The sequence below is a fragment of the Pundamilia nyererei genome, unplaced genomic scaffold (assembly GCF_000239375.1).
Source record: "Pundamilia nyererei isolate P.nyererei 1_Seehausen unplaced genomic scaffold, PunNye1.0 scaffold00042, whole genome shotgun sequence".
Taxonomy (NCBI): domain Eukaryota; kingdom Metazoa; phylum Chordata; class Actinopteri; order Cichliformes; family Cichlidae; genus Pundamilia; species Pundamilia nyererei.
Window position 1 is genome coordinate 453,703 of NW_005187443.1, and position 13,326 is coordinate 467,028.

Genomic DNA, 13,326 nt, shown 5'->3' on the forward strand with positions numbered 1-13,326 from the left:
AATAGCACCCATAGGTGATGCATGAAGATGACCAGAAGGAGCTGTGTTTGGCCGCACAGGGCAGCCAACTCTTAGGAGAAAGCAGGTTTTATAGCTTTGTGTATTACATGACTGGTGTTTGAAATATGTTGTAACAATGCAGTTACTTCAACTGTAATGCTTAGTTTCAGTGAGATGTTCCAAAGATACTACTGTACTACGGGGTGGAGGGGGGAGGGGGGCAAATCAAAATATATCACTCGTGCGGGTAATTTTTTTTCCCCCCTCAACAGAACAGGATTACTCTATTATAACTAAACAGATAATTATGTAAAGAAAAAACAAAACAGCCACTAGAGACAACAAAAAGAAATCACATCTATTTTTCAAGTTATAAAAGAAACTGAAGATAACTTTAAAAAACTGTGCAAGTACAGCAAATCTATAGTACAGTATATTACACATAACAAAAACAACTTAAATACAGTACTGGGTATCAGTAGAAATCCTGAGAGTTCTCCGTTCCTGGTTCGCAAATGGCTGTCTGTGGACAGTCGAATGAAGCCCAGACCCACTCTGACCCTTTTTCGTGGGAAACATTGTTCAAGCTGGGTTGACTAGAAATCAGGTTAAAGTCAGTCAACAGTGAATCTTCTCTCGGAGAAGTTAATTATATCCTCAAGTCCTTAATGAATGCGACTTTTCCTGTATTAAATGCCAATGTAAATCTCTTAAGATGATTGCTATATGGTTGCTAAAATGTTTTCACTTAATAGGAGGGCACTCCTTGCTTAGATAAAATACACAAGAAATGTGTAGTGCAATGATGAAACAGGAACCTGCGTGAGGAAACTGACGGCACTAAAAATGTCACACTTTGACAGCAAACGCCCTCCAGTGGTGGCGTTCTTCTGTACAAGATTGTCAAAAAAAAAACAAAAAAACAAAAAACAGAAAAAAGCACCAGCACCAAAAGTTTGTATCCTCTGTGATGACGTGTAAAGACGGATTCATAGCTTTACGAGGGTGCTTCGTAAAGTTTGCAGTTAAGGACCGCTGAAGTGGCGAGTTATTCAGTGCAACGCTGAGTAAGACTTTTCAGATATTCTTCATCAGGAGGAACAGTTTTTGATTCTGATGCCCCTTTTTTTCTAGCTGCAGGCACATTGGCATCACAAAAGATCTCCACGAAAAATCCGCATCACTTCAGCCAACAGCCAAACAATCATTATGGGTACTACTGATCTTCGCTAGCAAAGACGAGCACACAAAACAATTAATGCACTTTTAATAAGGTAATACAATGTAATATAGCCTAATCACAGTTCCATGATTTATTGCTACCACAAAATCCGTTTCCAACTTCCACGACAACTATAGTAAGACCTCAAATGCTCTTTTGGCATTACGAGGAAGGCTATTGGAACCCTTTTTTTCAAGCGTTTAATCACCCGGTGTCAAAGAACAAACTCAGAGCTCAAACTCAGAGCAAACACTTGTTTATATCAACACAACGGCCTGAAATGTCCCTTTGCTCCTAATCAAAAATCTCTGAAGTTTCTGAGGTAAACCTGTTGGTCTGAATGAGCCACTTAGTGTTGCAACAAATTTGACTCCGTCCTTGTTTCTCCAATGTGGAGAGTGAATATTCTAACATTTCACTTAATGGATGCCAACTCAAAGCAGGAAAAAAAAAAAGTCTGGAAGCCGCACATAGTGTATGTTTGACACACTGACACCTGTGGAGGAAGAGTGGGCAATAAAAAGTTACCATTTAACTTTCAACCTTTAAAAACACTAATGTCAATCACAAGCACACTTCAAATTAAAACTTGCATATGAAATAAACTGAAGAGAGGCATAAACGCAGAACAGGAAAAAAATCCACACAAACCTCAGAGCCAGCAATCTACTAATGACCTAAGGTACTCATCTTACCCGTATGAATATATAGTTTATATGACTATTTGTATATTTCTATATCTATATAGAGTTTCACTTTATGCTGACACATAGCATCCATATCTCCAGAGGCAACACCCTCAGTTCCATGCTTATCATTTGTAAAAATTCATACACACATTAATCAGCCACAACAGTAAAACCATTTACAGATAGCACTAATACAACCCAATCCACAGAGGCCCCACCCTGCAACTCAGGGGTTTTAACGTTGTGGCTGACTGGTGTATTTATGCACCTAACACAAAAATAGAACAACATGGCTCGACAACAAGCAAAAAAAAAAAAATAGTATAATTGCACTTATGAGTCATTGTACGGTTTTGTTAAACAAGCCTCAGTGTGGGTAGTTGGTGCTTTCTTGAAGAAAAAAAAAATACTGCAATCTTTAAAAGCAACCCCATTTTGATCATTTTAAACCAGAAGTTGAACAACTTAAGACTTAACCAAAAATGGTGCATGTGGTGCAAACCCAAGGTAACACCAGGCACAAGGCAGGCAGGACCACACTATCCCCCCTCTGCCTCAGAGATGGGGTCCACAAAATTCAAATACCTCAAAGCACTTTCTGGAGACACTGGGGATAAAGTTTGGCCACCACGCATTCAAAATGGCGGCCCAAATCCCAGAGGCGATCGGGTGTCTCATAGACCTTGGTCCATACGTCTGCCTCATCGTCATACTGGTAAAGGGAGTTCTTCCTGCTAGTGCGAAACACATGCTCCTCCACCATGACTTGTGTAGCTCGTACAAACAGGTGTAGCTTGCCTTGCAGCAGCATGGCCTTGATATACGGGCTTGTGGCTTGGTCAAAGGGTAGATCTTTCTTGCGGCTCCATGTGTTCTTCTCAATGTCGTAGACCTCCACAGTAAAAGTACGCTGGTGGTTTCTGCAGATCCCAGCTATGTAGTAGATGCAGTTTTTATACAAGGCAGCCAGACCCTGACTCCGAGGGACACTCATTGGCGCCAGATGACTCCAATAGTCCTTACGGGGATCATAGCAGAAGAAATATTCACCTGTGCGAAACAAAGAGACAGAGTTATGATCAGATGCATTTAAATGGTTTTCATATGCAGTATGTCTGTTGTATTAATATCACTTTATTTACATATTTTGTACAGATAAAAACAAACAAACAAAAAAAACATAATTGCATAAGTTCCCCTGAGCACAGAAACTCACCTTGGAGGACGTAGATACGGTCTTTGTACTCTACAGCACTGTGAAACTCCATGGCCACTGGCATTGGACTGACTGCAGTCCAACAGTTGTCTCTGGCATCATAGCACTCTACTGATTTTAGTGCATTTCGCCCATCACCTTCATAAACACGGCCTCCCAGTGCATACAGCTTCCCGCAGCAGTGCACAAGCCTGCATCCAATTCGGGCTCTCAGAAGAGGTGCACGTGGAAGCCATCGGTTGCCTGCATGCTCGTACTGCCAGAAGTCACTCTCTGCTCGATGGTCTATGGACACCTCGCTGTTACTCGGACGGTACCCACCAGCAATGTAGATGTCATTTTCTGGGGACACCAAGATGCCAACCTCCCGGAGATCATTAGGTGGTTTGCAGAGTTTGAACACCCTTCCTGTGGCCGTGTCCAGACAAGGCACCGTCTGCTTCTTACCTGAGTGTTTATGAGCAGCATCAAAGCAGATGACCATCTCAGAAGCAGTCATACCCAGGCGCTGTGGACAACCATTTGTGCCAGTGAGGCGAGCTTTGGCCTCAGCAGAGTCTGTTGAAAGGGAGAGGGCGCAAGCAAAGGGGGGAGGTATCCGATTGAGAAAGGCCTCATCCAGCAAGGGCAGACGGATACACTGGGAAAAAACCTCAGCTAGATGAGTTTCACGGCCAGACAGATCATGCTCTAGCCAGCGGACAATGCTCTCATAGACATGCTCTTCCTTTTCCACATTGAGGTCATCATTATTCAAAATGCTGACCAACTGCTCCTTGGTCATCTGGAGGAACTCTTGCTCCCGTGATACACACAAGAACTAAAACAAAAGAAGTTTTAGAGTTTCAGTTCAGACATTACAAAGTTCGATGTCAATGTTGTTGACTGCCACTGTTCCAACAAAAATAAGACATTTGCCAAAAGCAGGAACTGTGTCACATTAAGTCTTTAAGCTCTTGATGAAGACCTGAAAGACTATAAAACAGTACTCTAAATTATTTATCAATTCCCCTGGCCACTAAACAAGGAATACATAAAAGTAGAAAAAGCCATAAACACAAAAAAGAAATAAAAAAAATTATATCAGTCATCTACCAAATTATCATTACATATTAGTACCAACCAAGAAATTTAACACTCAGTACATCCTTAGTTTTTTGGCAGCCAAATGTCCTGGTCATAAAGAAAGCAGAACTACAAAAGTAGATACCACAACATGTCTAAAAATTGTGGTATAAAATAGCTGAAGGCATTCATTACATCACAGTCCAAAAGTAACGGTTAATAACCAATTTAGGCTTATGTTCAACTGACCTTCTTGCGGATATAATCCTGTGAGCGTTCCCTCAGTTCCTGGTGCCCATATGCATCAGCAAACATAAAGACTCCTATACAGTTCTGAGGGTCAAGTCGGCTGATCATGAACTGGGCACACTGGTCCTGCAGGGCAGGAATCTGGAAAATGCTGGCTGCAGTGAATAGGGCCTGGACATTAGACTCAGAGAGCGAGACCCTGGATGTGTAGGCATAATCTAGGACAAGGTGCATGGATTCAGATTCCACGCCAACAATTCGAACCTCACGCTGACTGCTCTCTGTAAGGCCACTGGTGAACATGGACCTAGAGGAACATTTGAAAAAACACAAATTATTTTATGATTATTATAAATTCTCATCTTAAAAACGGAGAAAGTTTATCAGAAAATCGTATTTTCTAGACAACCTCTAGTCAAAATGACAGTGAAACCAAGAAAGAAAGCAACTAATAAATATTTGTAAACAAACACGTACAAATGAAGGACATAGGCACATATGCAGTGATGAATTTCCTACCTAAAATATGGGCTGATTGCAGCAAGAACATTTCTGTGGCATGAGAAAGTCTTGCCATGGTCCACTTCTACAACGATGTCTGTGAGCTGTGCTTCATCGTACAAGGCTTTGAGCTGCTGCAGGATGTTACAAGCATGAACAGCATCTACCCCATTGTAGTTGGTGATTGGAAGCGTCCCATTTTGTACTTGTAACAGCTTCCCTACCTCTGAACAAGAGCAGAAACAGAAAAAAATATTATTATCATCATCTCACTTAAATTTTTTCAGTCAACTCTAAACACATGTATAACTGACATGAAAACACAAAATGCTTCATGTATATACCAAAGAGCCCCAAAAATTAAGGAAATGCTGCAGAAAAAAAAACTGCCTCACAGACACTCTAGATATGCAAGCTCTAGTTTGCTACAAACGAATATCACATGCAGTATGCCAACAAAATATACTGTAAGAGAAGAATAAAGACAGTGCACGAGGTATGAGTATTTAAAGCACTTTAATCTCAGTATCTTTAGTTGTTTTGACGAATGCAAAGTGTCAATTTTGAGAATGAATCAGAAAAGAAAAAAAAACCCAGATCCCTTTGACTGAGTTAGCATAAGACATAGGTCAGGTCAGGTCCAGAGGACGTCTAATGACAGGTACCTGAGGTTACCTGGGGACACAAGATCAGGAGAGTTGTAAACAGGTTGCAAAACCACACATAATCACATAATAATGATAATTACTAAATTCTTTAAACAGTAATACAGCGTACATAGTCAACAGTGCTCTGGTTTAAACACTCATTTATGTAGACACATTTTTTAAATTAAAAATTAATAGATTATTACAGAAGAAAGGACTTAAATATGATGTTAACATACCTGACAATAGCAGCCACAGCTTCTGATCTGGAGCTACCAATTCTTCTGAAGTTTTTGTTTAGCTGCCAGTGTAGAGCTCTGTACCATTTGCCTATTCAGTTTATACAATGCGCATTTTTAATACTTAACTGCTATATAGTCATTTGGAAGAGCATCAATACCAACAGTACCGTCTTCAGCCCATCCAGCTGACACACAATTTTACAAACCAGCTGCAGACAAGCAGCCATGCTTCCCTCACTAGCGGCTGAACACATGAAAAACGCGAGTATGTCTGTGGTCTGGAGGTATTATAAAGTTGATGACAACAACATTGCCATTGTGAGATATGTAAACTTGGAAAAGCGACCCACTTCAGTACTGGAAAGAACATGCTAATCAGCTTCCCAGTATCGACCCAGTTGCAACCCAGTATCTCATGCCCCCTTTAGCTCTGTGGACAGTGAGAGCCTTTTTAGTGCCGTTGCAAACGTCCTTGATGAGAACAGAAACAGGCTCAAACCTGACAAGGTAGAGATATTAGTTTTCATTAAGAGAAACATACTATATTTTCTGCGAAACTTACTACTGTGATGACAGTAAGAGTTAGGAGTGCAGTTCCTAAAACAAAATAACGGCCTTGCAAAAAACGGGGAACCTTTAATTTTTTTATTTGTTTACATGCCTGCCGGATATTTTAAGTTGAGGTGCTATTTGTTTTTATATTAGACTTTTTTTAAATATTTACTGTTGCACTAAAGTCCATAAGTGAAGAATTTATTTTATTTATTACTTGATTGTTCAAGCTACCTCACAAAAGTGCTGTGTTTGTTAACAGAGCTGTTAAATGTTAAAATAAGGTGAATTAAATAAAAAAATGAGGAACATCCAGGATCTGTTTGTTCGCTCTTCTTTATTCTTTTTTTTATGTATTATAGAAGTATCGGATCGGGACTCGGTATAGGTAGACACTCAAAATCAAATGACTCGGACTCTGACTCGATGGCAAAAAAACATGATCGGGACATCCCTAACATGAACAGTAGTTTAATCTTCACAACACTGAACATCTCTTAAGATAAATGTTAAGAGGTAATTTAAGTTCCCATCAGCAACATCAAAGTATTAAACATTTATCATGAATATTAACCTTGTAGCCACACACACCACTAACTATTAGCATTTACATAAGAAAGGCACTAGCTGTGCGTTAAGTTATCATTAAGGTAATGGCTAGCCAATATGACTAATAATAAAAAGATAACATTAATGTAGCAGGTAAGCAGCAAATGTAATCAGTCCTGCTCAAGTGTAATGTTATAATAGGCAGTGTTAGTTAAAGGTGTCTATATAAAGTGTATATAGGCAGTGTGAAGTGTTTGAACTGTTTCTGCAGCTAGACAGCAACAGCAGCAGTTAGAACCTAGCAGACTAACTCTACTTGATCAGCAACAAAAATATAGTGCCAAGTCAAAAGAAGCAAAGCACAATTTCAGACAATCTTAAAATATCTGTCATATTTTATTGTGGGTTTTTTGCACTAAGTCCAATAATATAGAAACAGTGTTATCATTGATGTTACAGTTTGTATTGTTGTCAGTTTTTTCATTTCATTTTCTTTCTCCACTGGCATTGAAGATGGGATTTTCTTAGACAGTGCTATTGAGTTTGAATTTCTAGTATCATAACTACTCTATAAAGCACACAGCCTCTAACCCACTGCCTAAGAGATTTCAAAATATCTGAATTTCCTTAGTGTAGATGACTACAGTGTAAATACAAGAGTTTTTGTGATCTTACTCAATCCCTATGTTTCACAAACTTTTAAGCAACACTTACTTGGAGATTATTTTAGACATTGTAGGTAAATATTGTTACTTTTCTAACATAAAAATCTTCAAAAGAAATACAAAACCTTCTAATTATTTTATATTATAAAGCAATTTCCAGCTGCTCCCTTGTCACAGGGGGCCACCACAGCGGGTAGCTTCGCATGTTTCTAAGCTGGATGCCCTTCCGGCCCCCAAGGAGATTTATGCCTCCTTCTGGGATTAAACTGAGGATCTTTTACTTGTGCTATGATATACATGATATGATATACAGTTTTATTTTGGATTTTAAAGACATTCAAATATATAAGGAAATAAACTCAAATGACAAAGAAATGTGCATTACATGAAATAAAAATTAATCGAAGCCCAAACTGGAGTACAAAGAAGTATGCACATGCTTATGCGTACCCCATGTTCAACACTGCCAATTTAGCAGGATCATCATTGTGGTACCCTCATATACATGCATATACTTGACCCACATTCATATTAGCATAAATATGAACCAATACATCTTTATACAAACATTAATTACATATTATTAAAAAAAAAATGTCAACTGAATAAAGCTTGAACATTGCAGTTGTTCCATAAATGAAAATACAAAAAACAGCAAAACTGAGGGATAGTTTTTGTTAGGTAAATCTCTAAACCACTATACTATGGAGCCACACATTCTTTTTATAGTGTAATAACATAAATAAAGTGTGGAGTGTGTGAAAACCTGATGACCAAATTTTAAGGATGTATGCCACCTGGATTAAAGGTCCAGATATAATGACTGATACAGCTGTATAAATATAACTATTTCCTGCGCTATATTTGCTTGTTTCTAAACTTGTACCGAGAGATTGTTCCCTTTCTCTTATACTGAATGAAAGCAGCAGGACAATACATGAGCCTAGAAACTCGTGAGTACAGCAGTGCTGCCCTTATAAGCGTACACAAAGTGAACGTCTTTCTTATCACATGTGTTATATCAAGTTATAAAAGTGGCACACCAACTTTATGACTGCTGTAAAGCTTCACTTTGACTTATACGGTATACAAACTCACAACAAATGTCTCGGGTTGTGCAATGCTGACAGGACAAAGACTCTCGGTGGGTAAATAGAAAACTACTATCACACCAGGTGGTAGCTAGCTTGCTAACATCTCTCATCGCTGCCCTGTGCCTGCAGTAACGGTCTGGTTAGCTAATAAGACTGAAAACAAACTTGAAGAATAGACACTAATGAAGAGCGACGCTGTACACAACTTCGCCTGAATGCTTGTGTTTCATAAAATACAGTAATGCTCGCGGTTGGCTTAGCTAGTTGAGGAGCAAGCTTAACTTTTAGCAGACAGCTAGACACCAAGCTAATGCTAGCAAAGCTTTCTTTGACACAACATTGCGAGATATAAATGGCGACAAAAATCTGAAGTGTTTTAAGTGTTGACGTCTTCATCTTATAGAAGCATAAGAGTGTGTAGCGCAATGTCTAGTGTATTCGTTTGATGACTATAGCCATTACTACAACTTGTCTAACCTTTGTCTCTTGTCATAAACAAGTGTTTACACAGTCAGCTGTGGCAGCGAGCTAACCGGCCGAAAGTTAGCCACACAGCTAACGTTAGCTACATAGCCGGGCTAACGACAGCCAACAGTTTTGAGGAGTCGTTTAGAACCTGACCTTATTTAATGAAACTGCAACATGTCAAGACCCCTTCGTTTAATCTGTAAAGCTACGCCTGGTGAACACATAAACTTACATATTCTAACTTTAAAAAGCAATATTTAAGTACACAAAACAATGAAGATTTTGCTAACCTCCACTGGCAGCCATTCTCTCCAGTCTGTCTCAGAGCAGACCGACAGAAACGTCAAATGAGTGCAGAGCGGAGCCCCGGAAACAAGGAACAGCCAATCGCAAGAGGAGAACGGATCTCAGAGCCAATCATTTTCCTTTTTTCTGAAATAGGAAAAAGTTAATACTGCATGGATAAATTACACACAGGGCACTCGGTTAGAGCCAACCAAAAGAAGTCAAATCAGCAGTATCTAAACAGGTGCATCCAAAGCAGAGGTTGTTTTCATATATTGGTGGGAACAGTGGAGGTAGACATAAGTTCACCTGCAGGCAAAAGGCTAACTGCACATGGGGATAAACACATTACAGTAGCGTCTTATTCTACAATGTACAACATGCTTTTTTGGTTTGCAGAAGAGTGCTGTTATTGATTTATAGCGCTGAAATGAAAGCTATTTAGACTTCATATAAATAGTGCAACATGAACGCTGAAAAAATAGATGAGTATTTTTTCAGTGTAATATAATAAGAAAAAACATTGCATGCCATATAAAAATATTGTACGCATCAATTATATTATATCGACATAGATTAATATTGCTGGAAAATATATTTTTAAATAGCAAAGATAATAATGCATTTTACTGTAACAAGTGTAGGCAAAAGACTCCACATTCTTGACAACCATGTGGTGACACATGTTAAGAGCCATAACCAAGATGTTTTGTGGATTGTGGCATCCTTGCATTTAGCCAGCAGGATGGACACATTTATGTTATGTTCCAATGCAGATCTTGTAGTAACATATGCCATAGGAGGCAAATGTTCAAATCAGCGTGACAGCGTATATTTTGAAGGTTAATCAACATTCATTGTGACTGCATGCCTAATTCTAGACATATGATCTGTTTCTAGTACTTCAATATCTTGGGGGGAAAGTCTAAACACCAATGAAACACCCTACAATCCAGTGTTGCATTACCTTTATTGTCTTAATAAATAGTAAATCTGCTGTTAACCCCTTAGCAGTCCAATTAGTCCCCTAAACCATCCAATGTCCCGTGGGCGGTACGTCCGACTGCTAAGGGGTTTTAAATTGCATGTCAGTGATGGGGGCCACACGACTTTGTTAGTAGATAATCCCTTGCACCTCACATGCAACCCTATGTAAAATACATTATCTTACCTTACAGTACACCTTTTAGCTGTACCTTACAATTACAGTTAAAAGTACAAATACTTTGTTACCGTACAGAGCAGTATCTGTACTTAACATAAGGTTTGTTTCTGACCAGCTTTTTACTTCCTTCGTTTTTACACAAATATCTCCTTTCTACTCCTTACATTTTCATTACTTGTTTATTACTGTAGGTTAAAGACATTTGTGGGCAGTTATTATTTCATGTCACTGCACACCTTCAAGTTGATTTGAATCTGAACAGAGGGAACAATAACACACAGAAGACAATTTCTGGTGTATCTATCACCAGTTATCAGGATTTGTGATATGGTAACTATAAAATAAAGAAATGTCCTGTTTTGCAAGTTCCCTTATGATCTGCAGCATAGCACCTACTCTGTGTTTGATACCTAATCAATCTAATCCAGTCCTTTGTGGCCACTTAAAATATGTTTATAGAGCTGTGATGTTATATTTGTTGCCGTTTCTGCTGCCCTCTTTTTCCTCTTACCTGGATACGTAAAGGATATTTAAAAGTCAAAAATTGATTGCAAATTCTACTTTGTGATACGAATAATCTTTCATTGATTTCAAATGCAGATTTCAAACAGGTAAACAAATATAAAAAAACACACACACAAACTGTCTTTCTGTGCAGTTTCTAACTAAATGTATAGTTGCTGTAACTTCACTCACAGATGGAGATGGGGTTGAAAGAAAGACACGACAGGAGAAGAAGAAGAGATTGTTATTAAAGGGTAAGACTGCTCAGTGACATTTGATAGTCTAGAAGGTTAAAGCTTCTGTAATGTGCCATCTTTTGGATGTTGGATCTATACCTGATGTGCTGCTGGATTTCTATTTCATATTGTGAAATATCTTGCAAAACAAAGTGAAGTGTACCTTATCCAAGAGTAGCAGAAATCCAATTAAATTTAAGGCGATGATGCTGATTATACCAGCTTGATACTGCTGGTAGCTGCGGCAACATAACATATTTTTATGTCTGGTTAAATTGACAAAAGCAGTGAATCTCAGAGCAGCAACAACATAAGTCAGCATCACAAGTCACAGCCTGTACACAAACTGTACAGGCGCTCACAATGCCAATCTTAGGAACCTGCTGACTCACTTTAACCTGTGACTGTACAAATTTTTCTGTTCAATGCATTTTTAAAAAATTCTCTTGGTTTTTCTCTGCTTATGTTCAGCATACATTGATTTGATTCATTAGAATTAGAATTTTAGTTGAAATACTTCCCATGTATTAATATTATTTTATTAATATGACACAAGGTTTAGTCTGCTTTGCAGAGAAAAACATCTGGTAGAAACGTCCTCAAAGAGCTACTTTTTACTTTTACATTCGAGTACATTTCAGTGTCTATACTTTACTGAAGTGACAAATATTTGTACTTTTGCTACCTCTGTACGTAAGTTAACGTTCATGTTAAATGATCTTATTTTACCAATTTTGGGAAGGTGCTCCTGCTGCTGGCCTGGATTGAGCCAAAGACTGATTGTATCCTCTGTGAAATCCCTGGTTCACGCCAAGACCATATGCTTCCATGTGTGAAACCTTCTAAAATAATGACTTCTATTTATGGTTAACCTGCCTTTGCCTTATGTGCTGTCTCTTGGCCTCAGTGAAATGATGCCGACCATTCTTGTTACTGTGTGTACGTGTTCTAAGCACAGTTTAGAGCTCAGTACTCAGTATTTCTCATGTATTTAAATAGCCAAGAAACATGGCTGCCGGGTCAGAGAAACAGGTGCTCACGATGTCACAAAAGCATGATGATGAAATGGCTTCAGGTTATTGCCACAGTTGTCCTCATACACCGCACTCAGTCAGTAACTGCAGAGTCCCAACACCTTGTAAATGATGCTCTAGGAACTTCTTCAAGATCTTTATCTGTCCTGAAAATGTTCTCCAGCTATTTTTTTGAGCATGTCCTTCATGGTTGCCAGGTGCTGAAGAACTTGCAGGAAAGCTAACTGTATGTCAAACAGTGGAAATGTTGTGCTGTCGGTCAGTTACTACATCATACCTTGAGAGCAGGTAATTGTTAGGTTGTGGTTCATGAGCTTCATCTCCTCCAAAAAACACCACCACTGCCCTATAGACATCCAACCAGCTAATGAAGGCTGCTCCCCTACACCCTGAGGTGCAGGCAGGACTCTCCCAACACTCAACCACTAACTAAAAGCTACATCTTTGCTCATTTTACTTTCTTTTCATTTGCTTTCTAAGAGCAGAAGGTCCTTCAGTGGGTCCACCTCTCATTGCTCTAAGGCCAGACACACAAACCCATACCTCAGCAGCCTGCTCTCATCGCACCCCCCACTCGCTGACCCACATGGTCACATGTACTTTGTTCCCACTCTCCATCTCATCTTCACTCCTATAACTTTGAGTGCTGAAAGGCTGTGAAAGGCTGGAAGAAAACTACATACAGATTCATGGATAGGTTATCTTACCATTCCCTAGTCTGCATGCAGTACACATTCACATCTGAATGCCACTTGAGTTCAAGACATACATTTCAAGCACTTTGACACATTGAAAAATACATTGTCATTGTCAGATTCTGTACATTGTCTCCTTTTAGATGTGGTCATTGAGCTTAACATTGAGGGAAAGAAGGCCCTTTTCACTTTCTTACTACTCTTGTCCAGTCGTCTATCAGCCTGTTCTGTCTGTGTCCCTTTTTTTT

The 13,326-nt window shown here is 39.0% G+C and overlaps 1 protein-coding gene across 1 annotated transcript; it reads right to left on the reverse strand.

Annotated features, from left to right (window-relative positions):
* Positions 1–1,406: 1,406 nt before the first annotated feature.
* kbtbd8 (kelch repeat and BTB (POZ) domain containing 8) lies at positions 1,407–9,523 on the reverse strand. Its single transcript, XM_005731197.1, has 5 exons — positions 9,450–9,523; positions 4,961–5,168; positions 4,442–4,748; positions 3,128–3,947; positions 1,407–2,961 (listed from the first exon to the last, which is right to left on the reverse strand). The coding sequence occupies exons 1-5, from the start codon at positions 9,463–9,465 to the stop codon at positions 2,498–2,500; spliced, it is 1,815 nt and encodes a 604-aa protein (XP_005731254.1). The 5' UTR covers positions 9,466–9,523; the 3' UTR covers positions 1,407–2,497.
* Positions 9,524–13,326: the final 3,803 nt, after the last annotated feature.

Excerpts from the sequence above, each read along its gene's own strand:
- kbtbd8 (XM_005731197.1), bottom strand. Across the intron at positions 4,749-4,960 it reads GCAATCAGCCCATATTTTAG|GTCCATGTTCACCAGTGGCC; the intron begins GTAGGAAATTCA and ends ATGTTCCTCTAG. Across the intron at positions 2,962-3,127 it reads CCGTATCTACGTCCTCCAAG|GTGAATATTTCTTCTGCTAT; the intron begins GTGAGTTTCTGT and ends TGTTTCGCACAG.